The sequence below is a fragment of the Rissa tridactyla genome, chromosome 1 (genome assembly GCF_028500815.1).
Source record: "Rissa tridactyla isolate bRisTri1 chromosome 1, bRisTri1.patW.cur.20221130, whole genome shotgun sequence".
NCBI lineage: Eukaryota > Metazoa > Chordata > Aves > Charadriiformes > Laridae > Rissa > Rissa tridactyla.
The window spans coordinates 160,349,910-160,376,518 of NC_071466.1; the positions used below are offsets into that span (position 1 = coordinate 160,349,910).

The 26,609-nt window shown below is 41.5% G+C and overlaps 1 protein-coding gene across 1 annotated transcript; it reads right to left on the bottom strand.

Annotated features, from left to right (window-relative positions):
* Positions 1–4,856: 4,856 nt before the first annotated feature.
* On the bottom strand, positions 4,857–26,024 carry LOC128908405 (BPI fold-containing family C protein-like). The gene is given in 15 exon segments (XM_054198570.1): positions 4,857–4,934; positions 5,444–5,520; positions 6,540–6,606; positions 7,611–7,653; positions 9,084–9,151; positions 9,787–9,957; positions 10,947–11,000; positions 11,947–12,120; positions 14,321–14,412; positions 17,518–17,578; positions 17,666–17,729; positions 18,434–18,589; positions 21,524–21,652; positions 23,411–23,522; positions 25,865–26,024. Coding segments are annotated over 15 exon segments (1,506 nt in total).
* Positions 26,025–26,609: the final 585 nt, after the last annotated feature.

Genomic DNA, 26,609 nt, shown 5'->3' on the forward strand with positions numbered 1-26,609 from the left:
CAGCCACGATGCCGTCTTTTAAAGGAAAGAGCTGGGAGCTTGAAGAGAGCCAATTGCTGCCACCTTCAGCAGTATCACGTGAGGAGTGGCGTCTTTGGTAATCATGTCTCAAACTATTTTGGCTATCCCAGGTTAAATCTATCGCACTAATTTAATTTAGGGACTACGCAGAAGGCTGTGTAAACTGTTGGGTGGGGGGGCTCAGCCACTGGGATGCTGAGCTCGGAGTGACATGCTGCCTTTGTGGCACACCATTTCAACACTGACTTTTTAGATGGACCTGAGGAAACCCCGATGGAGACTCTATTCCAGTAGTTCCACAGGAATGATACTGATACCCACGTCTGTATTGTGAAAGAAATGAATGAATGTGCCACTGCTAGGAAGAACAGATGGAAAACAACTATCTAGGCCCATCTGTTCTAAAATTGCTCAGGATATAGAAAATCATAAATTATATATTATTTAATATTATAGTGTATATATATAAAATAGTATATATATGTGGTGCAAATATATAGTATCAAGTCCTCACAGTCAATATTTTCTATTTCTTCTGCTTGCTTATCCAGCTAACCAGTACTTTAGCTAATCAGTACTACTTGGCTTGTCAAAGAGGTGATTTAATCAATTAACTTGCAAATTGATTAAACCAAGCAAATTCCTTCAGGCAGGGAGCACTCTGCTGGACAATCTGAGTCACTTCATTGTGCAATCCATGAATAGAAAAGGGTAGAGACATTTGTCAGTCAGTCAACAAATACTCATGCTTTACACAGATTTAACATTCACGGCAGGGAGTCACATGCATAATAATTTCATTATTTATATCTCTGGCAACCGAGGGTGAATAAAAATCACACCCTCTATTACATAAACCTCTGCTGTAAATTTTCTCCACAAGTTCTGCAGTTCCTTCAAAGCAAGGGAAAAGCTCCACTGTTTCCATCCATGTAGATCTCCAAGATTTACAAACAACTGAATTGTCTGGAAACTATCTCATCTTATCCTCATCATATCCTTTTAACATTTTATGGTTCTTCTAATGAAGTACCACCCAGTTCAGTTAAAACTTTCAGCAAAAGTTAACAAAGACAGACTAAGGCTTCCAGAACAGTTTCATCATTTCTTTGTACCAATATAGTAGTAAAAGCCAAATATCTGCTTGCAGACCCCTTCAGATAGCACATTTAAATACACTATAAATAGTTTCTACACTCAAACATTTCACCTTTCAAGGTGTTACAAGGAGCCTCTAAAAGAAATGTTTTGTTTCAGTTTTCTCTGTTGAGCCACCAAGCATTTACTTCAATCTATATGCTAAAGCGGGTATAGATTGCGATCTTTTTTACCCAGTATACAAGAAACCTAATGAGCTTATCAGTATGGTAATCAGTGGAGACTTGTTGCTGCATGTCTGCAAATCACTGTGGCTTTGCATGATTCTAGTTGTTGCCTCTGGCTCAGCGCTCTAGTGGTCCCCTTTCCCTGCCTCTCCCAGTTCTCCCCTTTCGACATGCGGTCTAGTCTGCGGCACACTGAGGGACGTGCATCATTTCCATTGTTCTGTCAGTCGGGAAACGATACCAGATCAAAAATGGTATACTGACCAGTAGGTAAGTATAGGATGATACAGGGGAACAGCTGGTGTATGCAGCATCCTCTTTAGTCCTAGGAGGAACGATTGCTTTGTTTGTGAGCAACAGCCAGAGGACTAGAACTTAAGGGTCAGTGTCATGCTAAGCCATGGCTCTGCTTCGAAAAGACCCACTAAACCATGGCACTCCTTGGTTGGTCAGCTGGAGGAGAGAAGAGATGGACACCAGAGCTTTAGTTCTCTTTTTTCCCATCTCATGAATTCTCCCCAAATAGGCAGAAGAAAGTGCCTGGAGTGTTATCAATGAGGGACACCAAACTGTTTAAAAATCTCCATTTCTTTTGAGTTCTTCCTCTTTCATTCTTTTTCTAGTCACTCTTCACCTACGACAGAATACAATGACTTGGAAGCCCTTCTGTGATTTACTGCTGTTTGGTTTCAGGATGCTTTTTTCAGTAAAAAACTGTAGCAGCCAGCTAGATAAAAAAATTTGATTCAGCTAAAAATCAAATGCAAGCTACATTTCTGTCCCAGTCTGGAACTGAACTTTCCATAGTGTGATGACTGTAGGTGAGTTTTCCTTTCCATACACTTTTAATATCTCCTGGTTGGATGCCTCTGGTGATGGTGACATACGAAAAAAGAAAGCTTCCAGTTCCATTTTACAAATATGAGAGGTACAGAATTATTTGGAGATTGATACCCTCGACAAGCTGCAGCTACTCACAAACAAAGAAGAACTGCTGGATGATGTAGAGGCCAAGGGCAGCCTTGGCTACAGTGAGCATGAAACTGTGGAGTTTCAGATCCTGGGAGGAGCGAGCAAGACAAAGAACAGAATTACAACCATAGACTTCAGATGAGCAGATTTCAGGGACCTGCTTGGCAGGATCTGTGGGAAATTGCCCTGGAGAGCAGAGGCCCAGAAGGGCTGGCTAATCTTCAAGGGCAACCGCCTCAGAGCATAAGAACGGTCCATTACAACGTTCAGACTGTTGAGCAACTGTGGCAGAAGGCCAGCCTGAATGAACATGGAACTCCTGAGTGAACTCAAACACAAAAAGGAAGCATACAGAAGATGGAAACTGAGACCAGCTACTTGGAAGGAACACAAAGATATTGCTTGCACATGTAGGAATGAAGTTAGGAAAGCAAAAGTTCAGTTGGAGCTGAAATTAGTTTGGGAGGTGAAAGGCAAGAGGGAAGGTTTCTGTAAGTACATTGATAGCAAAAAGAAGGCTAAAGAGAATGTGGGATTATTGCTTAGTGGGCCAGGACACTAGTGACAAGAGAGATAGAAAAGGCCGTTTTTACTAGCAAGACTTATCCTCTGGCCTCCCAGGTCCTGAGCTCCTAGCAGAGTCTGTGGGGGTGAGGCAGCACCCACAGCGGAGGAAGACAGAGTTCAGGATCACTTAATCCACGTGGACATACACAGATCCGTGGGACCGGACAGGATGCAACTGGAGCTGATGAAGGTTCTGCCTGGATGATTTTATTGTGAAACTGCTGTCTATCACCTTCAAAAAGTCATGGCACTTGAGAGAGGTTCCTCAAGACTGGAAAAAGGCAGACATCACACCTGTCTTCAAGAAAGTCAAGGAGATGATCCAGAGAAGTCAGTCTCACCTCAGTCCCTGGGAAGGTTATGGAGCAAAATGTCTTAGAAGCCATTTCTAAAACACATGAAGCATAAGAAGGTGACTGGAAACAGCCGGCATAGGTTTTCCAAGGGCAGACCATCCCTGACCAACCTCATTGCTTTCTGTGATGAGCTGACTGGTACTGTGGACAAGAGGAAGGCAGTGGATGTTCTGTACTTTGATTTCAGCAAGGCCTTTGACAGAGTCTCCCTTAGTCTCATCACCAAGTTGGTGACACACGGACTGGAGAAGGTAGGTGGAAAATTGGCTGGACTTCCAGAATCAGCTGTGATCAGCAAAGTCCAGCTGTTGACCAGTAACTAGTGGAGTCCCACAGGAATCAGTAGTGTGACCAGTACTGTTTAATACCACCTGGATGATGGGACAGGGTGCACTCTCGGCAAGTTTGTGAACAACACTGAATTGTGGGGAGCAGTCAACAGGCTGGAGGGCAGGGCTTCCATTCAGAGAAACCTGGACAAGCTGGAGAAGTGAGCTGACAGGAACCACAGAAAGTTAACAGCAGCAAGTGTCAAGTCTTGCATCTAGGAGGGAGTAACTCCCTGCAGCAGTACAGGCTGGTGGCTGTTTAGAAAGCAGCTGTGCAGGAAAGGATCTGGGAGTCCTAGTGGACAACAAGTTGAACATAAGTCTGCAGGTCCAGGTCAGTGATCCTTCCCCTCTATTTGACACTTGTAGTGTCCACATTTGGAGTACTGTGTCCAGATGGGCTCCCCAGTACAAGAAGGATATTGACATCCTGGATCAAGTCCAGCAGGTGCCACCAAGGGGGCTGGAGAACATGACCTACAAGGAGAGTCTGAGAGATCAGGCCTGTTCAGCTTGGAGAAGAGAGGGCTTGAACGACCTTTTTGTTGTCTACAACTTTTTGATTCAAAAACATAGAGCAAATGGCGCCAGACTCTTATTGGAAGTGTGTGATGATAGCACAAAAGGCAACAGAACAAGTTGGAACATGGGAAATATTGATTAGCTGTTAGGAAAAAAAAATTTACTCTGAAGGTAGTTAAATAGTGGAACAGGTTGCTCGGGGAGATTGTGGAATCTCCATCCTTGGGGGGGGTTCAAGACTTGACTGGACACAGCCCTCAGCAACCTGATCTAGTTAGTCCTGTTTTGAGCCAGGGTCTGTATTAGATGATACGATTCTATAATTCTATGATAATTCATTGGATTTTATAAACCTGTTCCCACTCTTGGTATCCAGTTACAAAGGGACAAGTGAAATTCTTGCAAAGAACAAGGTCTTACTCCATACACAAAGTTTGGCTAACACTAATGGAGATAAACTGAATAATGCACGAACTGGTTCCTAAAATTAATAAAATGTGGTGTCTATAACTCTAGTGAAAAGAACCTGTCACTCCTTCTCATCAGTCTGCAACAAGTTTTCTAAAGCATCAATAATAGTCAGCTCCACTCACTGTACTAAAACCAAACAGATTCAGTTTGTGAAAAGTGATTAAGAAGTTTTACTAAAACATTAAAAATAGTGATGAAAAGCCATGCTTCTAATGTTATAGCATCTACTCCCTACAAGCCAACAGAAGGAAGGCTACATTTTTCTCTTGCTATTGTTTAAAAGTAAAAGGACGTTAGGAGTCACTGTGAAGGTCCTCATCTCCCCCTTCCTCAGGTCTGTAGTGAACATCAGTGGAAATCACCAGATGACCCTGAGGAAAGAAGCATGTGTAAAATTACTTTAAATTTTGGACGATTCAGAGTCAGTACTCTGGCACTAGATCCCATGGTAAGGCCCTCAGCAGGGCAGGAGACAAGAAAACTTTAATTAACTTTAGGGTAGGAATGGACTCTGATGTAAGTTAATACAACCCTCCAAAAAGCTAAATAATACTTACCACAGAGACACTCAGGTTGCCTATGAGCCTTCCTAGAGAACAACCAGAGCAGTGAGGACTCAAGCACCCAATGCTCCTAAGTTCTGCTGGGGATAGCAGAGCTGTCCTTGTGTTGTCCCCATGCTGGCACACCCCAAAGGGCTAGTGGACCCTTTATAACCTACAACTGCTAGGGGTGGGGGGTGGAGTTTGGATTTTATATCTAGTATATAGTTAAAGCTTTACTATTAGCAACATTTAGGTCTACCCGACACGGGAACACACACAAATGCACAGGCCTGAAAAAGAAGCAATATTCTTTAACAAGAAATCACGCTTCTCACCTTTTTAATTTTTATTACAGGTCCAGTCAGGGTAGTGTGGGCCAAGTTAAGAAGAGGAAATCCTTTTCCCAGTTTATCTTCAGAAAGGACAAATATAAATACATTTTAATGTAATAATAAAATGCACTTTAGAAGCATCTTTCTCAAGGAACTCAATTTGTTTTGCAATTTCCCTTTAATCAGCTGTCTTTGTGCCTCTCAAGGGAGCTATTAGTCATACTTGCTAAAAGCCAGAAAATCCTGTGAAAAAGTTGCATACAAACCTCTTACAATCTCTCAGCTGTCTGACACTGGGATCTGACTGCCTTTGCTCCTCTCCAGATATCCACCCCACAAGATCTGGTTTCTGCTGTTTCCCACTCTGACTTACTCTCCATCTTCCTTTCATTTTCTTCTCTACCTGATCTTCTAATCTTGTCAGTCCCTCTCATTCTCATCTATCCCTACTTTCCTGGATCAAGCCCCAGCTCTATTACTATTTGCTTTTCCAAACATCTGACTTCTGCATCCCTCCTCTCCATTCTCTTTCCTTTCTCCTCATCAATAGCTCACTTCCTCAGCAGCCTCCTCCCCTCTGTTTACCTCATAGGCACCTTCTGTACTGGTCCACCTGCTTCTTTCCACCTTCACCTCTTTCTTCATCATCCGTCACTCTCTGCATCCCACTGAGCTGATTTTCTACTTTGTCCTGCCTGTGGCAGCAGGTGAAGCACAAAGGCAGAGGGAGGCGGTAATGTCAAAGCCCCAGGATGCAAGCGTGCTTCTGCGCTTCCCCAGTCTGGGCCATTCTCTGGTTATGGCTGGGCTCTGTGCCAGGATGAGACTCAAGCATGTCTCACCTCTGCTGCCACTTTGCATCCAGTGAAAAGGAAACCCAAGCCCAGTGCTTGGAAGGGAGCCAAGACTTGCTCTGTCCCCTAATCCAGGTGACTGAGAGACCAGGACTGAAGTCCAGCACAGAGCAGACCTAGGTCCGGGTGCAGCCAAATGGGCAGAAAACCTCCCATAACACAGTCTTTAAAGCTGGGCACTCCCTTTTATGGTTTCACCCTTGCTTTCCTGCCAGCTGTGCTCAGGGACTGGCCACAATCCTTACCATTGATTACTGGGATCACTGCACTCTGCAAAGCATAAGACAGAAAATTCTCCACCGGTGACATCTGCTGAGGGGGAAAACACATTTGGTGATTACTGCTGGATGCCTATGGGATTGCAGCTTCACGGGGGACATGGAGGGTTAGAAATGGACTGACATGCCAAAAGATCAGAACAGAGCTTGGCACAGAAAATCATAGGTAAAAAAGATCTTTTCTGGTTTAAGTTGCAGCTGAACAATGTAAAATACACATGCCAAAGAGGTGTCCATTTTTCTTGCAATAAGTTAAATTGAAGTCTTTTTTTTTCCTCTATGTTAAGCATTTGGGTTGAATCTTAACTTTAGGCATGAAATCTGTTCAAACCCATTTCAGCTGCCAGGACTCAGTTCTCAGAACTGAACAGTTCTCTGGGTGGCAAGAACCGCCCTGTCCTGGTGCTCTCTCTTATGCCGTTGGCATTAATGTCCTCCTCCCTTCACTTAAATATGTAGGTTGGGCTGAGCTGCTGCAGGGTCGCATTGACCATTTCTCAGTCTACAGTGAGTGAGCTAAGCAGTGGCATGGTGTTTCTTTTATTCCCTGTTTTAGACTCTCCTCTTCATGATATTTGGTTGATTCAAGATAATTCCTGAAACTGAGTTTAAGACCGACATTGTATTCACTCCAACTGCTACACCTACTCAATCCGGCTGTGAATTCAGGCTGGCTGTCAGAAACAGCTAGAAGAGGTTCTAGCCCCATGCCCCATGCCTGCCTTTGTGCTGCTGGATACAAAAGTGAGCAGAATCAACAATGGTGACTTGCTAGGTCAATTAACGTTACATGGTAACAACTCCATAACATTTGCAGCCTCTGATGAGGAAAAAAAAAAACCTCAACACTCCATGAGGTATTTCCTCTTACTGGAAAGCAAAAGAAAAGCAGAGAATATACTATTTCAAAGCAGACAAAGCAGTGGCAGATGGTGTCCCCAAGACAGACCGAGAATTGTCCAGCAACAAGTTCAGATGAATTTCTTTTATCTCTGAAGGGTTCAGCTACCTTTCCTAGGCACTGAAACCCCAACTTACCTCAGAGGAGCCAAGAGTGGAGTGAAGCAGGGAGAACTGGAGCCTGAGGAAAAGAAGTAAAAGAGGAGGATTGAAGGCACAGAAAGGATGAAGGCACAAGTCATGCACACTGCTTGAAGATTCATTTGTGGAATTTCATACTGATTTCATGCTGATTCACACATTTAACTTTCCCAAAGAGTCTTTGATTCCCAAGAGCTTTTAATCAAAACTAGGATGACTACAAATGAGTTCTAGAATCACTGCGATCTTTCTGATACTAATCTTCTCCTACAGTCATGTGTAGTCCTGGGCTGTGACTATAAGATGTAGGAAATCAAATTTTTCTGAATTGCTATTTCCTGCAATGGCTAAACTACACATTCCTAAAATGTTCATTATAATTCAAATAAACTCATATCCATTCCTAACCATTATGATTTCATAACTTTTTCCATTGATGCGTGTCATGCATCCTCAGATCACTGTAAATATAATCCTGGGGAAAAAAAACATTTTGAAGAACACACAAACACATTCTTGTGTCAAAAGCTCCAAGTGAGTGGCACCACTACTTCTTAAACTTATACTGACAGGCTCTGATAACCCTAAGTCCTCTTTTCCTATTAAAAAGGTTCAGTGACCAAAACTAAGAAAAGGCTACTCATATTTTTCTTTAATGAAAATGTAATAGGTTAAAAAATATCATATATTCTGGAATTCTGACCCCACTTGAAGGATAGAGCTAAAAAGAAGAAACACCAATGTGGGCTCCTTGCCTGAAAGTCTGTGCTTCTACCCACCTGGTGCATTTAGGGAGAAAGGGGCTGTAAACGCAGCCCAGCTGCGTGTGAATAAAATTTGTTCTGAGACAGCTGAGAAGACCTGTAACTGTAGGTAACCACAAAACCAGAAGATCTAAGCAGAATTTAAAAAGCTCTGGGCTTTGTTTCAAACTAACAGACACATTTCTAGTCTCATTTGTTTGACGGCAAGGTGTCTGCGGTTGCAGTATGTGCTATGTAGTCTCACTTTCCCCTTCCCCTCACGTGAAGGCATACAGAGGGCTAGTTACAGTGGTCCAGTGCAGTATTTGCACTGGCAGTTTTATGATGCTCAGACATGGCACGGCAGCAACGTTTAGAGGCTTTCAAATTAACTACTAAACTTTATTCTCCAGCATCAGCACAGACTAAAACAGATGCCTTTAAGATAACCAATAAATTGAACATTGTCATCTGGAAAGGTATTTAACCTACAGAATGGGGGAGTATCACGTTGCACAAGAGACATGGTTGTTCCACAATATTGTTATATTTCATCTGCAAGATTTAGACCAACCAGTCAAAAGTCTCTTAGAGCCCTGTGAGAAGGAAGGTAACTAATTTTCTTTTTCTTATGGTGAAACAAGCACTGTCAGTCTGACACAATGAAGTTCTGTTGTATCCTAATGTTGGGATTGTTACTGTTGCTTTCTGAATTTTCCTTGGTTACCTCTTCAGAAGTAATGAGATAATCAACTTCTGTTTGGTTATTGTCAAATTGGCTCTGGTACTGGCTGTCTGCAGGGAAAAAAACAAAACAGTCTTCTGTGACTGTATACACAGATAGATACTGTCTTAGATACAGGCACAAATGCAATTGCTTCTGTGACTGGAAACACAATGTCTAAACTTTTTATTCGGTCAATACATGTAGATAGTGAAATCATTTGTGAATTTGCTGCTTTCTGACAGCAACTGAGATTGCGTGAGTGAAGTGATAACACTAGCCAAATTGCCTCCTTATCATTAGGATCATTTAAGTCCTTGCATGGCTAACATAATTGGTTCACTTTCAAGCTAATGAAAAGATGTCTGGGGACACACGTAACTATTTTATAACAAACAAGTTAGGAAGACCGGGCGTCAGATAATCACATTTTTATATATTACAATTTATTCTTGAATAATCACTCAACCTCCCACGTGGAAAAAAGGGCTTTCATAAGTAGCGCTCTGCACTTGCCTATTAAATTCTACAATATGTGGTGCATGTTTCCTCCCTGTGAAATACAACAGAACATTATGCATATTCGTGGCAGACCAGTATATGCTATTTTCTGCTGATCGCTATGATTTTCAAAGGATCTGGAAGATTACTGTGTGATTTGTTCAGCCCCAGCACTGCACGTTATCTTCTAGCTCATGTTACTTACTAGATTCCCTGTAAAGAGGTAGTGGGTGGTTGAATTTGGCAGAACAGCAAACGCTTCTACAGATCCACTGATCTGGAGGATGCATCTGTCTGTGTTTAAACTGACCGCAGGTGGTGATGTAGCCATCAGCTTCAACAGCACTGGGCATGCTGCTACGTAACTCAGAGCAATCTGTGGAATTTCAAAGAGGAAAAAAAAACCACCGAATGCAGAGTTAAGCTTTTCTTACGCTACAGTTTCTGTGGCTGCATCAGCTCAGGTGCTATATACTGATCCTCTTGTTAATTAACTTATATTAAAAATACCTCATTTTAATTATAACAACTGAAATGACGAAATTAGCGCTGCATATAATCTGAGTTTCAGAGACCATAAAACAAATGATGAAGTTTTAGACCCACCAATATTGAACATATAGAAAGAAATAATTTAAAGGCTGTTCCTGAAATACGTGTTTCAAGAGGAGGGGATTAGGACCATGTGTTAAAGAAATAAGGGAAATGAGTGACTCCAGTAAAAAAAAATAATTAACGACCCTGACAATATAAAGAATTTAGAAAAGAGGCAGTCTTCCAAAACAGCCAATCTTTTGAAAAATAGAGAAACTCCTGGAGGACAGAACTTCAGTTTGCAATGCCACAGATTCCAACTTTCATAATTTTATAGTAAATGTTGACATATTAGGGATTTTTAAAGCATCTCATAGTATCTTAATTTCTCGCATCACATTTATGAATTTAGCTAATCGTGCCAATTACTTCCCCTTGTGTATAATCTCTGGTAGTCATAAATCAGGTATCGTTGCGTAGAGAATTCAGGCTACCAATAGCAGAGATACCATTACCTTGAACAGGAATAAAAGGACACTGATCTCACAGATGTCTACCACTTAGTCTTTATAACTGTTTTGGAGACTGAGAGCGAATCCAGCACTTAGCGGGGTAGAGAAGACTAAAGAGTAGTGTGATATAAACAGGAAAACCATAGAGTTATGATGGGGTAGACATGTATGTTTGAATCTTGCACTAATCATAAACCAGCTCAGTTTCCTTGTCTACTCCAAACTTTTGCAAATGAGCTAGTACACAGGTATCAAATTTCCATAAGAAACAATAGCTACTGCTCTTTGTTAAAAGGTCTGTACAAGTAAAAGTACCCACCTCAGGAACAAAATCTTTGCATAAGGCGGTGTTTAGGTTAAAACTAGTAGCAAGCTGTAAACAAATGAAATAAATTAGATCCTTATATCAGCTTGAAAATTAGGTTTTCCTTGGGAAAAAAAACCATATCCTGTTTACTTTAGTTTTAGATAATCCATGATTTGATTTAGTATTTCCTTGCCCCAGAATGATTCCTAGGGAACCCACAGTGCTCTGTGGGACACAGGAGAGACAGATTTCTCATGGACATGTTTTAGAAGCATGTACCAGTGAACAAGCATTATTCTTGAAAGAACAGACATGGCATCCTGCCTACTTCCTGCCTTTGGGACTTTCTTAGATGAAATATACTGTCAGAGGCAGGATTCAAAAATCTCATTTGCCCTTTTGGTGCTGAGCACTGTGATGATCAGTGCCATTTGTGTCACCAATTTTTATAAAGACACTCGCAGCACTGTTTCAGTTAGCAAAACTTCTTGGAAACTCTGACTACTAATGCCATTGTGGAAACAGCATTTCTAAAATAAGTCTTGTATGTTCTTCACCCACAGCTGAAAGCTTAGTTTCTTTGTACCTGCTTCTTGATGCTCTGTTAAGTCTGAGGGTTTGTTCTAGCTCTCAACACAGCCAGTGTATTTGCTCTGGGCCTCTATGCAGCAGACTGTGATTCAGTACACTTTTTCCTGTCTTGCCCTTTCCTTTCCTATGTGGGATCCATGCAGAGAAACAGTTTTTTTGGTTCTTTCTGCCACTTCTTGCACACCAAGTTCGTATCTGTCATTCCTTGCCTAGAGCTGCCAAGAAGTTCAGACTTAGGTTTGAGAGAGCCTTTGACTATTTTAAATGATGACACACAGAATGAATGTCAGGAATCCCTCCTACAAATGGTAGAAGTGTGACCCAAATCTGTGTGAAATGGCAAACATAATGTGTTAGTCTCCTTTGCTGACTATCCATACTGCTGCTATTTGTAATTCTAATACATGGAAATTTTACTTACCTCTTTGGAGATGGTGATGTTAAAGGCACCTGCTCTGTAGTAAGCCAGTGAAGCAGACTTAAGAAAATAACTGGAGACTCCCAGGTAAAGCATGGAATCACCCTGGTCTGGGAGGGCAAATGGAGCTGGCACGAAGGGAGGGTCTGTGTGATTTCCTACTGGATAGACCGTGCCCTGCAAAGAGTCATTATCAAGTATTTCTAGTTGTAAACATTAGTATCTGTCAGAATGCATTAGCAGTGGTTGAACAGAAAGAATTCTTCCTAAAATGAAGAAACGCTTGACATGAAGGAAAACCTGAAGTAAGCAAATAAGTTTGCAATATGCCCTGACAATCAGCAAATTCAGGCTCTTCTGGAAATACACAGCAATCCCAGAGAAAATCTGGCCTCCATTGTTTCAAAATTTTAATTTGAGCATTCAAGTGGGTATTCTGAACTGCAGCTTATGAGACACAAAAACAATCATCTGGACCACAGTTTCCTTTCTCTTGTGGCAAAGACACATTTGCTAATTTAATTCTAAGGGTGACATTTCATGAAAATCTTCATGCACACCTGGAAGCACCGCAAGTTGCTTAGGACAGAGACACAAAGGAGATTTTTATACCACCTGACTCTTAGCCCTGGTCCAGCCCCAGTTATCCAAGGCCTAGTTTGGGTGCTGCACAGGTGTAGAACCTTGGTTCAGTTATACTAAGAAATTAATTCTTAAAATGTGAGAAGGTATGTGAGCTCAGGCCATGTTAAGACAAGAAAAATAAGAATAGACAGTAAGTAGTATAATTACTGACACTGTAACGGTTAGTAGCTGAACGATTCAACATACTGACATGCAAAGGTATAAAATCCTAAGAAAAAAGTTGAGAGTTGGAAGAATGCCAACCATATCCTGGGCTGCATCAAAAAAAGCGTGGCCAGCAGGTCGAGGGAGGTGATTCTGCCCCTCTGCTCCACTCTGGTGAGACCCACACCTGCAGTACTGTGTCCAGCTCTGGAGCCCTCAGCACAGGAAAGACATGGACCTGTTGGAGCGGGTCCAGAGGAGGGCTGCAAAAATGATCAAAGGGCTGGAGAACCTCTCCTGTGATGACAGGCTGAGAGAGTTGGGGTTGTTCAGCTTGGAGAAGAGAAGGCTCTGGGGAGACTTTATTGTGGAATTTCAGTACTTAAAGGGGGCCTACAGGAAAGATGGGGACGAACTTTTTAGGAGGGCCTGTTGCGATAGGACAAGGGGTAATCGTTTTAAACTAAAAGAGGGTAGATTTAGACTAGATACAAGGAAGATATTTTTTACAATGAGGGTGGTGAAACACTGGAACAGGTTGCCCAGAGAGGTGGTATATGCGCCACCCCTGGAAATATTCAAGGTCAGGTTGGATGCGGCTCTGAGCAACCTGATCTAGTTGAAGATGTCCCTGCTATTGCAAGGAGGTTGGGACTACACCTTTAAAGGTCTCTTCCAACCCAAACCATTCTATGATTGTATGATTCTAACTCATAACCATTGAGAATCAGCCTGTTCCAAGGAGCATTGAAGACCAGTAACTTCCTTAACTGATGAATAACTGACTTGCAAAGTCTCATCCAGTATCCCATTGGGGTGTCAGGACGTTAAAGCTTAGCCTATAAGTTCTAGTTAGCTATAGTAGCTGATAAATAATTATTTACTATTTCTAAGCTACATATATCCTGCTTGCAGAGTGTTTTTTGTGGATGGTAAAAGTTTCTTGAACAAAATAACCAAGAGGGAGAGTTTCAACCATAGCTCTAGCACATCTTTCTTAACTGAAGTCAGTTCTGAGAGCAATGGGGATGCTCTGAATTACAAGGACTGTTGAAGCTGTTGAAAAAGCTGGGCATTGCTGAGATATCTCTTGCCTACAAAGGTGAAAAAGGGATAAGAAAGGAACTGCTGTGTGCTGCTCAAGGACTATCTGTGAGAAGTCTTTCTTTGGGTGTGACCTGTACGTATACAAGATGCTGAGTCATCTCAAAACAAATACTTCGGATTGCAAGCACATTGGTAACCATGATTACATATCACAGGTAACAGGCGAAGACCAAGCAGCAGAGGAAGAGCTGTGTATCTAAAGAACACTTTATTGCTGTTTATAAAGCACCTCTGAAGGGTTTCAACTCTGAAATAATTTAATTATAAATAATAGCTTTGATTAATTAACAAATACAGTTAATTTATTAAACAATTGTATCTGGTTTCCAAAATAGCCCTTGCCCAGAATGTACAAATGTCTTATTGCTTTTCTAATTAAATATTAGAGAGACTGAGTAAGACTGTAGTGAAAGAAAATGAATCAACACAAAAAAGAGTCAGTAAAGTCTTAGAAAGCACACTGATATTAAAGATAAATTACCTTCAAATCCAAGTTAATGTGTGATTTGAAGACTGCTGGAGAACTAACTAGGGAATAGTCTATTTGTGCAAAGGCATCAATCTGGCTTAAGACTAGAATGATGGACAAAAACAAAACAGCCATTATTACAAAAACACATCACAAACAGTTATTGTTTAGTTAAAGGCAAAGGCATTATAGAAAAGATGAATGTGAAGAAGAATGGTGGGAGAAGGAAGAAGAAAATAAAAAAAAAACTTGCTATAAGGGAAAAAGTGAGAGTCTTCTTTCTGAAAATGTCACAGATTCCTCCCATTTTAGGCCTTGTTCTCCTGTTGTTCACAACTGAATACACTCCTTAGAAATCTCTCCCATGCAGTGAAAGGAGTACCTAGGACAGAGTCCCCTTTTTCTGTTATGGTTATGCTGAGAACTAAACTTTACTATATGATTAGTGAAACACTGGTAAATACTATGAAATACTTTGTAAGATGACATGAGGGATCAATTAGATCAATTAGATATTCACAAGTCCATGGGCCCCCATGGGATGCACCCGAGACTGTTGAGGGAGCTGGCAGAAGTCATTGCTGGGCCACTGTCCATCATCTTTGAAAGATCCTGGAGAACAGGCGAGGTGCCTGAGGACTGGAGGAAAGCCAATGTCACTCCAGTCTTCAAAAAAGGCAAGAAGGGGGAGCCGGGGAACTACAGGCCAGTCAGCCTCACCTCCATCCCTGGAAAGATGATGGAACAGCTCATTCTGGGCATCATCTCAAGGCATGTGGAGGAAAAGAAAGCTATCAGAAGTACTCAACATGGATTCACCAAGGGGAAATCATGTCTGACTAATCTGATAGCCTTCTATGATGGCATGACTGGATGGATAGATGAGGGGAGGGCGGTAGATGTGGTCTACCTTGACTTAAACAGGGCGTTCGACACGGTCTCCCACAGCATCCTCATTGGGAAGCTTAGGAAGAGTGGGTTAGATGAATGGACAGTAAGGTGGATAGATAACTGGTTGAAAGACAGAGCTCAGAGGGTAGTGATCAGGGGCACAGAGTCTAGTTGGAGGTCAGTGACGAGTGGTGTTCCCCAGGGGCCAGTACTGGGTCCAGTCCTCTTCAATATATTCATCAATGACCTGGATGAGGGGATAGAGTGCACCCTCAGCAAGTTTGCTGATGACACAAAGCTGGGGGGGGGTGGCTGACACACCGGAAGGCTGTGCCGCCATACAGAGAGACCTGGACAGGTTGGAGATTTGGGCAGAGAGGAACCTTATGAAATTCAATCAGGGCAAGTGTAGGGTGCTGCCCCTGGGGCGGAATAACCCCATGCACCAGTACAGGTTGGGGGCTGACCTGCTGGAGAGCATCTCTGTGGAAAGAGACCTGGGAGTCCTGGTGGACAACAGGATGACCGTGAGCCAGCAATGTGCCCTTGTGGCCAAAAAGGCCAATGGCATCCTGGGGTGCATCAAGAAGAGTGTGGCCAGCAGGTCAAGGGAGGTCATCCTCCTCTTCTACTCTGCCCTGGTGAGGCCGCACCTGGAGTACTGTGTCCTGTTCTGGGGTCCCCGGTTCAAGAAGGACAGGGAACTGCTGGAAAGGGTGCAGCAAAGGGCTACGAAGATGATTAGGGGACTGGAACACCTCTCTTATGAGGAAAGGCTGAGGGATTTGGGTCTCTTCAGTCTGCAAAAAAGACGGCTGAGGTGGGATCTTATCAACACTTATAAATACTTAAAGGGTGGATGTCAGGAGGATGGGGCCAGGATCTTTTCAGTGGTGCCCAGGGACAGGACAAGAGGTAATGGGCACAAACTTGAACATAGGAAGTTCCATCTCAACATGAGGAGGAACTTCTTTCCTTTGAGGGTGGCAGAGCACTGGAACAGGCTGCCCAGAGAGGTGGTGGAGTCTCCAATTCTGGAGACATTCCAAATCCGCCTGGACGCATTCCTGTGTAACCTGCTCTAGGTGACCCTGCTCTGGCAGGGGGTTGGACTAGATGATCTCCACAGGTCCCTTCCAACCCAATGATTCTATGATTCTATGAGCACATTTTTACACATATCAGTGTTGCAGACATGGGATGTTTGTTCACAACAATAGAGGGCACTTTATCACACGATATGATTGAAGACTTTTTCTGAAAGGTGCTCGCATGCAACTTCAGTCTGATTGTTATTTTTAATTGGACTGTAAAGTCTCTTCATATTGTATAAATAATCAGATGGTTTTAAAGAGAAATGGTGAATTCACACAGAGATTATGAACTCCTCAATATGACGGTGTTTAGGTATGTGCTGCATTAGAAAATGTTCTTGATGACCATGATCTTCACTAATATTTGCCAGTGCTTGGCACGCAGCAAGTAGAGGCCATTTTAGGAAAAATAAAAATCTACTTACTCTGCTTCCTAATAGCAGAGCAGATAATAGAAATATCCACAATGCAAAGTGAAGAGTGGGAACAAACTCTCTGACCTGAATTATATGATTTAGGGGAATTAAATGAATTTGAATTGGTGAAAACTACAAATAGTCTTGGAAAAAGACCCCAACAATAACCAAAAAACAAAAAGGAAAAAAAAAAAGATGTGGGATTGATTATAGTAGTGAAAATCTTACATTTATATGCTTTTTGGACACAGGTATCTATTGTCTTCATGTCTCTGCATGAGTGACACAGGAATTGTTACTGGTGTGAAGAGAAACATGCCCAGTGTGACACTGCATTCCTGCAGCATCTTGTTATCATCTCACTAAACTCAAGTTCAAAACAAGATGTGCTAAGTTTACAAGATCTTACAGAACCAGTGTGCAGTATGGGATGTTTGCTAGGTCTTTAGTGGATTACGGCTAACTCAGGTTTTCTTATGTCCACAGTACCAAGAGCATAAAGGATCATCATGAAAACGTTCATCTCGAAAATCTGAGGAAACAACACAGGTCAGCTACAACAGACTGAAAGATTACAGGTGACTTGCTATGGGCACAGAAGAAATCTGAATATTGTATATAAGATGCATGCAAGAGATTTCTACGGTGGAGTATGGAACAGGTTAAGGTACAGAACAATGACTGTATTTTTCTTCCTTCACTTTTTTTTTGTACTGCGAACACAGGAATGGTTTGGCATCTAATGAAAAAGGCTACAATTTGAGTACTATGAAAATTACTTAACAAAAATTTGTTATCAACAACTCACCCTTATGCTTTCTAAGCTGTGCATCCATCAGTTGGATTTTGTATTTGATATTTAGGCATAGCTATATGAAAAGAGAGACAAGTCACTAATGTAAGGCCTGTATTTCAACTCCTCCCTTCACTAGCTGAAACCATCTTTGCAAACTTACATATTTATCCAATTTGGTGTGAATGGGCTCCTCAATATAACCAGATAGAAAGCTGTAGATCCAGCTGGAGGAAAGGAAGTGAACACAATAACTTTTTACCATGGATTGAAATCTTTGAAATGTAAGATCTGTCAGACTGGGGCATCAATGTCATTTATATTGATGAGAAGCAATTACAGCGATATTGGTAGACTGAACAGCTGACTGTTTTTATTAATTTGTGAGTCTCAGACAAACGCTAGGGGTTCTCAGTCTCATAGGGGCTATTTAGAAGGCAGTCTAAAAAGCTGTGAATGTTCACGTTAATGTGTTGATAAAAAATGCTCAATGAGACACATTTTGTCTTTGAGTAAGACAAAAAAAATTTCTAGAAAATCAAAATGAGGAGAACTACAGGCAGTGTTTCATGTTCTCTTTTGAAAGTTTTATTATTCTGTCAGCTTGTCTAGACCACCTTCATATCTGCAAACCTCCATTTGCAATCTTGTACTCTTTAATATGCTGAAATGGCAACCTTTTTCATATGCAGTATGTCTAGTCAGCTTATTTGCTGGCACGTGCACAAAGAAGTGTAGATTAACCACACTTTACACACTTAGCAAAGGAGCCTGGTTTTGAAAACAGACCATTAAAAATCTATTTTCATAGCCTTCAATAGTTAGTCATATCAGGTAACTGGATCTCTAAAAATCAAAATTTGAAAAGTGGCCCTTATGCTACAAGCCCTGCTGCTTCCCATAGAGTAATTAGAAAATCTTCTGTACATACCTAGATCCTCCATTGAACTTGACTTTTACCCTATTAATGCTCAGCTGGCAATTGTGTAGCAACACGGACAAGCGGCCTGTGCTATCCCGTGATACTTTGAAGATAACTGCAATAAACAGTCCTGAGATGGACACAGTAATTCCTCCTTGGTCTTTGCTGCAGGGACAAAAAAACCAAACTCAGTCAAGGAAACATCTGCTTTAAGTGAACAATTTAAGAAGCTTCCTGTAAATCAAGTTTGAAAGGACTTCTTGCTGCTATCATCTGGAATGACGAATGGGTTTTCTAGGGATTAAAGTAGATTAAGGACATGCATAGTATTCAAAAACAGATTATATACATGAGTTTCCAGGACATGAATTTTCCAGTGTTGTGCAGGATTTGACAAGTTTGCAAAAATGTCACAATTTCACAGCAACACAAGACATTCCAGTCCTTCATCACAGATCACCCTGAAAGCCTCTGGGACTGCAGCAGCAGAAGCTCATAAATAGCTCATAAATATACAACCCAGTGGTTCTCAACTTTGCAATTGTTCCACTTTCCTCCTTCCTGTAAGAATTTTCAAGAAGCCTTTTAAATGTATGCATTCCTCCATTTTTTTGTCCTGCCCCAAACCCATTCATTTGCCTTTCTGTAAAAATCCCTGCTAAGACCCCAACAAAAATATCCTTATACCTAAATTCTAGCAAATTTAGGTACTAGGACTACAGTTAGGAGTTGTAGAAGCTGTAGACTAATCAAGCAGGATACAGAGCTGAATACATGTTAGAATAGCCTTATAAAAACCTCATTTATCACAACAGAACTGGCACCGAAAGCATCACTTTTCAGCCCTTCATCCTGATTACTCAGGTTTTCTTTTCCCAAGTATTACTACAGTGGCTGCACCATACTACGGAAAAAGAGCCCAGCCCAATATGAAGCTCAAACCATGAGTCTCTCCACTTTCCTCTTTATTTTTCAGGCTAAGCAAAAATCCTGGGGAAAGCAGTTGTAACCCCAAAAGATTAATCTTAACCCAGTCCCAAATCATACACCACTCCTGGCCAAACCAGTGAGTAGTATTGCCAGACACAAAGCCCGTCCTACCACCACTGCCATTTTAAAACTCATCTTTCAGTCAGTATATGTGCATTAAGTGGCTGTCTGGAGGAAGCATCACTGTTCAGACCCTCATTTTCCAGTCCCTAATCAAGCCCCCATCCCACAAACCATTATAAGAAGCATTTTCCCAAGGAGAGTTGTGCAGCACTGGGACAGGTTACTTGGAGAGGTTGTGGCATCACCATGCTTGGCTAAACACCATCACTAGAGAGCTGACCTGATCTAGTCTGGTGACTGCTCTGGACAAAATGACATCCAGAGGTCCTCCAACCTAGGTTTACCCATCCTTCAGTGACAGGGACCATCGCAAAAGGATCTCAGCCCTCCTCCTCCCTCTTTGGGCTGCTTGGCAGATACCGAGAAGTCCAGCTCCTTCGGTCCTCTGTTCCTGCATCCTTATATCTGCTCTTCAGGAGGGATCCTGATTCACTGATGCAGGGTCTCAGCTCCAGGCCCCCAGGAGCAAAAGGCCTGCCAGGAGATATCGTGACTGGCAGATTGCTCTGGGACGCAGTGGAGAGAAGGGCTACAGTGAGGGCTAGAAATGCAGGGATAACAGTATAAAAACTAAAAAGCTGTGATAAGACCCATCTTACTGACCCTGGAAAGAGCCAGGAGGGGTGGGTTGTCAATGGTCACCCTTGGAAAGCTTATTTTCAGCTGGCCCCTCTTAGTCTGCTATGCTGAAAGCAACATGTAGGACTAGGGAACAGAGGGGATGAAGAGTAGGGCATATTTTGGATCTGCCTAAACTTACAGCCATTCACAAAACATCATATTGAACAGAGCAGCACAGATTGTTCCTTCTGCCCCTAAAAAAGTCAAGAAAAACGCTTCACGCCCTAAACTCCTCCAAAGCTGGCTTTGACCACCTCCATCATGATCTGCTCCACGAAACCCTGCATACAAGCTCCCTGCGAGGTCTTTGGAGTCTTATACATCTGGGGTCTTTCCAGATTATTCCCAGGTCCTTATCTTCCAGAAAGAGGGAGAGGTGGCTTTGTGTTTGGGAACCGCTGATTTGCCCTGCTGTACACAGTACCCTTTTCCTCACAATACTGGTATGACAGAAGGTACAATGGACAGGCTGGGGACGCAGTGACAGCAGTTTGCAGCCACCAGTATTAAAGACTGAATGCAGAACTGCATTTCTGAGCTCTTTCACAGCTCCTACGACATGCTGTGAAACTTGCAGCTTTGTGATCCATCTTGCTGTACTATCTATCTGGCTCACCAATAGAGCAAAACCTATTGCTGTTACCAGTTACTCCATTAACTCAAATTGTAGAGATTAGCACCTTGCAAACTTTGCTGATACCCCAGAAGTTTTATCCCTCTCCCCGCCCCAAGAAAATATAGAAAATCATATTAAAATTCTATAGCAAAAATATGAAGATAAAAAAGTGGAAAAATCAGTATGCAATCACGTCACTAAAGACAATCTCATACTGCACAATGTCATGAAGCTAAGTCACTTTTCCATAGCAACCCAAATTCTGGAGTTTCCAAAGTTCTGAATGTTTGGCATTGCGACAGTGCCCTTCCTTTAATAGGAGCACTTTAGAAGACAATATGCATTGTACCAACAAATAGATAATTAGTTATAGAGTCAACCTTCCAGTTATATTGTACAAAGAAAGCAACAAATGTGGCCATTGCAAACTCTGTGGTCCTGAATATTCATGTAATATCATGTAATATGCAGTCTGGAAAAACTGAGCATGCTAACAGATGTCTGATCTGATACTTCCCAAAGAGACAACCTGTGGGGTAGAATAATTAAAAAAAAAAAAAGGAAAAGAACCCCCCACATTATTTGGCAGGGGATGTTTCCTTCTTAAGAAGTTTATTCCAATAGATTGCTGTTAAATGATAATGAATATCTGACCTGAAAAATAATAATTACCATCTAGATTCCTGAATTTCATTTGCAATCCTCCCAGAACTGTCCCCCGCACCTGCATCGCACTGTGCAATACTTACAGCAGCCACGCGCTCATTCTCCAATCTGCACTGATCGTAGCAGAAGCATGGGCCACTGACAGACTAATGCCAGTGCCAGGAATAAAGGAAGCAGAAGTTTCTGGGAAATCTACATCATTAATTCTGAGCCTACAGAATACAGAAAGGGGAATATTAGGCTACATGTCACAAGAGTAAGGACTTCTGATCACTGAAAACCTTGCTACTATAAAAGGCAAAGTCCGTGCTTCATTACAAGAATTTCTCAGAAATGAATGACACTTGTATATTTTAGGAAAGAAAAACACCTGTACCATGACACTTAGTAGCATCCTTGGAAAAAGAATCCCTGATATCTGGACAGGGAGAAAAGGATGCCTAGCCGAAACATAAATTTCCCCTTGGGAGAAAAAATCAAACCACCTCCTTAAAGTGAAATGTGCTTGCTGGGCGAAAATAACCATGTGTTAAACCCAGGTGCTACAACTATAAATAAATCCAGGTTGTCTGAATGCTAGCATTTGTGGAAGAACAACAAAGTTTCTCTTTCCCCATCCTATATCCCCTCCCTTGCCTCAGCAAAGGGGTCTGGAGAGGATCCATTTTTCTAAAAAAAATTTCACTTGAAGATTTCCCTGCCAAAACAAATGTTTCTGATACTCAAGGATATTGTCTTACAAATGAGTGTGTTGAATTGAGCTGAACGTTGTAAAGATATCGGCTGTGATCTTATCATGTAGTATACATTCCTCATTGTTTCCTGATATCTGGCAGAGATCTCTGAAACAACTGCCTTTAATCTACTTTCCCTGGGGCAGAAGGCACCAGTTACTTTTAGTTAAAATGACCATAATTTTCCAATAAAATCTTGGGCAGCAGTAAGGCTGCCTTTAGTAATCCTGTTTGCAGCGAGCTAAAATCATATTTCCACCGGGAAGATGGCCCATTTCAAGAACTATGGTCAGGAGAATAAACTGGGGTTTTGAAGATCGTATAATAATTTAGGTTGGAATGGGACCTCAGGAGATTTTCTGATTCAACCCCCCAACTCAAAGCTGGGCCAACTCAGGAGCCCTGCTCACTTGAGTCTTGCACACATCTGAGGACAAAGATTCCCCAACCTCTGGGTAATTTGTAAGGAAAAGGAAGCAAAATGCTACTAAGCAGCAGAGCTTGGCTTGATAGTAATGTTAAAAGACCAGGATTTTTTGTTTTTCTGTTTATAACCTGTTGGAAAAGCTGTAACTGTAAGATGGGATTGAAGGCTGTAGAACAAACTGCTTTTGTATTAGTCTCCTTATTTGGAGAAATTGTAAGAAACTCTATAAAACTGTTTTTCTACTGGCTGCTCCTGGTACAATGACTCTCCTCAGCAGGAAATAGGTGTCAAGCCCTATGCAATCAAAATGCTGATTTGCCATTGTAAATCCATCCAAAAAGATTCTGTAAGAGTCATCTTTCTGCCACGTCCTCCCAGGTACACCATCCCCCTCCACACATTTTAATTTTATCCCTTTGTCAGCTTTTTCTCATCAAACACAAACAAATTATTTTCACTGTTACAGGTCCTTCATAGTAGCACTCTGTTAATATCATCAATTCTGCCCTCTTTCCCACCCATTTTCCCTGTTGTAACATAGCCATGCTTAGACCTGTCTCGCCCCAAACTCCGATACAAATCGAGTGAAAAAACAGTCAAGGTGCTCCTTCAGAAGCTTTCTAAAGCTCATCTCTGAGTGTGGTGGAAGGATGTACTTACAAAACAAATTAGTGTTTGGGCAGTGGGAGCAGAGTTAGATGAACCATTAAGATTTTACACTGAACAAAAAAATGGCTGCATAATTATTACTATGCAGTAATAATAAGCTGTTTCATCTTAAAACTTTGAAATATATTTCCTTTACTTACCTTGAAATAACATAGTTGACCTTAACAACTGAGAAAGTCTCCTGCCCACTCCAGCTTGGGAAGGTCTCTTTCAATACTGCTTGCTTCAGGAGCTCCATCCCAATCGTCCTGCCTACAAGGGGACAGAGGAAAGCACATGCCTTGCAGATTGGATTCAGGCACCCAAAGGTCCAGATATACTGCCAAATAATTCAATCATCACTTTTAACATAGTTCTTGAAAGGCTCCGATTCTATGATCCTTACCTAGACCTCCTTCCAACTACTTATGCACCCATTTATAACTTCTATTAGCCTCACATACAAATTATTTAACCCAAGATCAAGATCATCTGTTAGGATCATCTCATCCTTGAGTTGTATTTTATATTCTAGAACTCTTGTTAGGTTTCTGAAACCGTTACACTTCCTTCACTCACAATGTGGAATGCATTGGGAAACACTTGATCATCACCTTTACCTCAGATCGTCTCATAACTGTTGAATGAAAAAGCCAGTTAAGAAGTAGCAAGAGGACTTCTACATAGTAGTGTTTACTTACGGAAAAAGTGTGATATATGCATTTGAAGTGCTGCTATGTCAAATGCGGAACTACCTGGCTTGTTGGAAGTTGTTTGAGGTTTAAAGACAATCCTCTTAAATATTTTCTTCCTGTTTCTTTCAGAGTACATATGTTTTGCCACTGCATTTTATCCATTACAGCATACTGCAGATCTCTGACATTTCTTTACCTTCTCTCCTTGCTTTAATGAATCCCTGCTTTCTTGAATGCTTCAATGTTACTTGTGCATTGACAATACACACAGACCCCCATCATCAACAAACAGAACTTTAAATCCCAAATTCATTGTGTCTTCCTTCCTTTTGCTTATCTTTGATAAAGCCACTGCTAAAACTTTAATATTGAATGATGTCCTGCTTGCAAATATTTTTAGCATGAGTTTCGTCAGCTTTTGGCCTCACAGTTGCTGAATAAAAAATATCTATTTTTTCTCCTCCAGATTTCAGTGCATTAAAAAAGCCAAAAATTGAAACCAGTGATAACGCTGGAATATCTTTTCTTAAAATAGATTGTTTATGAAGGAGAGGTAAGTTATGATTCTCTGGGAACTCCTGCCTCCAAAGCAACATATGGGCTCTGACTGAAATAACTTAAAGCTCTCTTATGACTGTCAGTTAAGGCAGCCAGTGATCCCAGGTGGAATTTCTCTCAAGACTATTGCAGCAGGCAAGGAGCGTGCAGGCAGGATCTAGTGCCTCAGCCTTCAACTCTCATATTAAAGGAAAAGATGTGACAGGCACCATGCTCTTCAAATATGAGAAATACCTTTGGGAGGCACACTGTTAATGTCTGTTCTTACTGCTAATGCAGGGGTGTGCAAACTTAGTCTGTTTGTGCAGCACTTGAAGGCCATGCTGAATGTCACAAAAACTACTGGGCTCACACTAGGAAATACCAGGCTGAATTCTCATTTCTAAAGCCATAAGAGATCCCTAGGGAGCGATTTCTCCCGTGTGTCATAAAAAGATATGGAGATCAGTTCTGGTTTGGGTGACTGATGTTTGCCCTGCTCTTCTCAACTCCTCAAAAGCCTTTAAAACAATGCTCATACAGAGAAATAAGTGGACCTGATCCTTGCTTTCATCTTGAAGGCATAAACCCTGAGCTTCTACTTTTCATCTCACAAGTCCATTGTTTACCTGTCAGCATGTTCAGTCCATAAATGACGATTAATTCTTAGCATGACCCAGCCTTTGTTGAATTTGTGCCTTGTTAAGTTTATTATTAATGTTAATTCTGTAAACAACTGAAATTATACTGCGTGCCCTGCACACCCATGGAGTAAGTCTTAGGTAAAACACAGTGAGAGTTAGCATGAGTAGAAAGAGTAAGGAAAATACATTGTGGACATTAGGAGTATCCTGCACAACCTTGCTGATGTTCTGTTAAGGGGCACAATTATGGCAGATGGTTACTAGATTTTTTGAAAGAATGGCATATGCAGATACTATCCCACCCCAAATGGAGGAATGAGAGTAAAGGTGTGCAGTTACATGGCTGGTACAAAACTGTAAGCTTTTATTTCCTCAATTATGTCTTATTATTGTCAAGTAAATATTGCACTTTCAATGAAGTTTTCAACACTTTTAAAAAAGGAACGATTATATGACCATCTCATTCTGGTCCTAAGAAAGTAGATCAATATGAAGAGTGTGGTAGAAACACTGTTGGGCTGTAAGAGAATGCAATCAATAAAGAAAGGATAAATTCACACCTGGGGTGCCCAAAAAGGAAAGAAATAAGTGAGAGAACAGACAAAGAGTGTTACTGGTGTGAGGTGTGTGATTCTATTTCAATATTTAAGGAGCTTGTTTCTACACTGCACCTTTATTAAGGAACTATATTCAGTGCATAAATTTATCATAAATTAACTTCTGGCAATATTTGACATACCGTAGTCCAGCCCCTTCTGAGTAATCCTCACTTTAAGACCAGGATTAGCCTCAAGCTGCAAGGACAGCAAACACAGCAGGAAAGAATACCACATCTTTAGCATCTTCGCACCTTTGTCACAGGGACCTGTTAACAACATTTATGATGCAAACGTGATCATAAATGATGCATACCATGAGTTGCAAAAAATCTGTGTCCATCACTTCCCTCAATGAAACTGGGATGAGGGTGGATAGTCAAGACAGGTTTAGCCAGTGATTTTACTGTAGGAAGCAGTCAATGTGGGAGAAGACACAGATTTCTGATTACTTTGACAGCACTTTGGTAGGCATTAGCTGTTGGCAAGACTGAATGGTTCTGCTCCACTACTCTATGCTTTCCCCGCATCCATGTCTTGGCTGGTTTATTTAACCATCTGTCCTACCTCCTGCAGAGTGAATATGACAGAGCAATCCCAGCCAAGGAGGAGCAGGTCTGTCCTCCTATAGGACAATACCCTTTTTATGTATGCCCCTCTTAGAATATACTGGACTTTTGAGTCCAAAAGTTTCTCAACTAAATCAGACGGTGTGTATATATATAAATATATATATAATAAAATACAGCAGGCCTCCCTACAAAACTTGCCCCCCTTTTAAACAAAAACCTCTGACTTCATCCAAACACTGATACATGACATTGACTAAATGAGGTCACGTGAGAGGGAATGCAAAGGGTGAATTCAAAGCACACATGAGAATTAGAC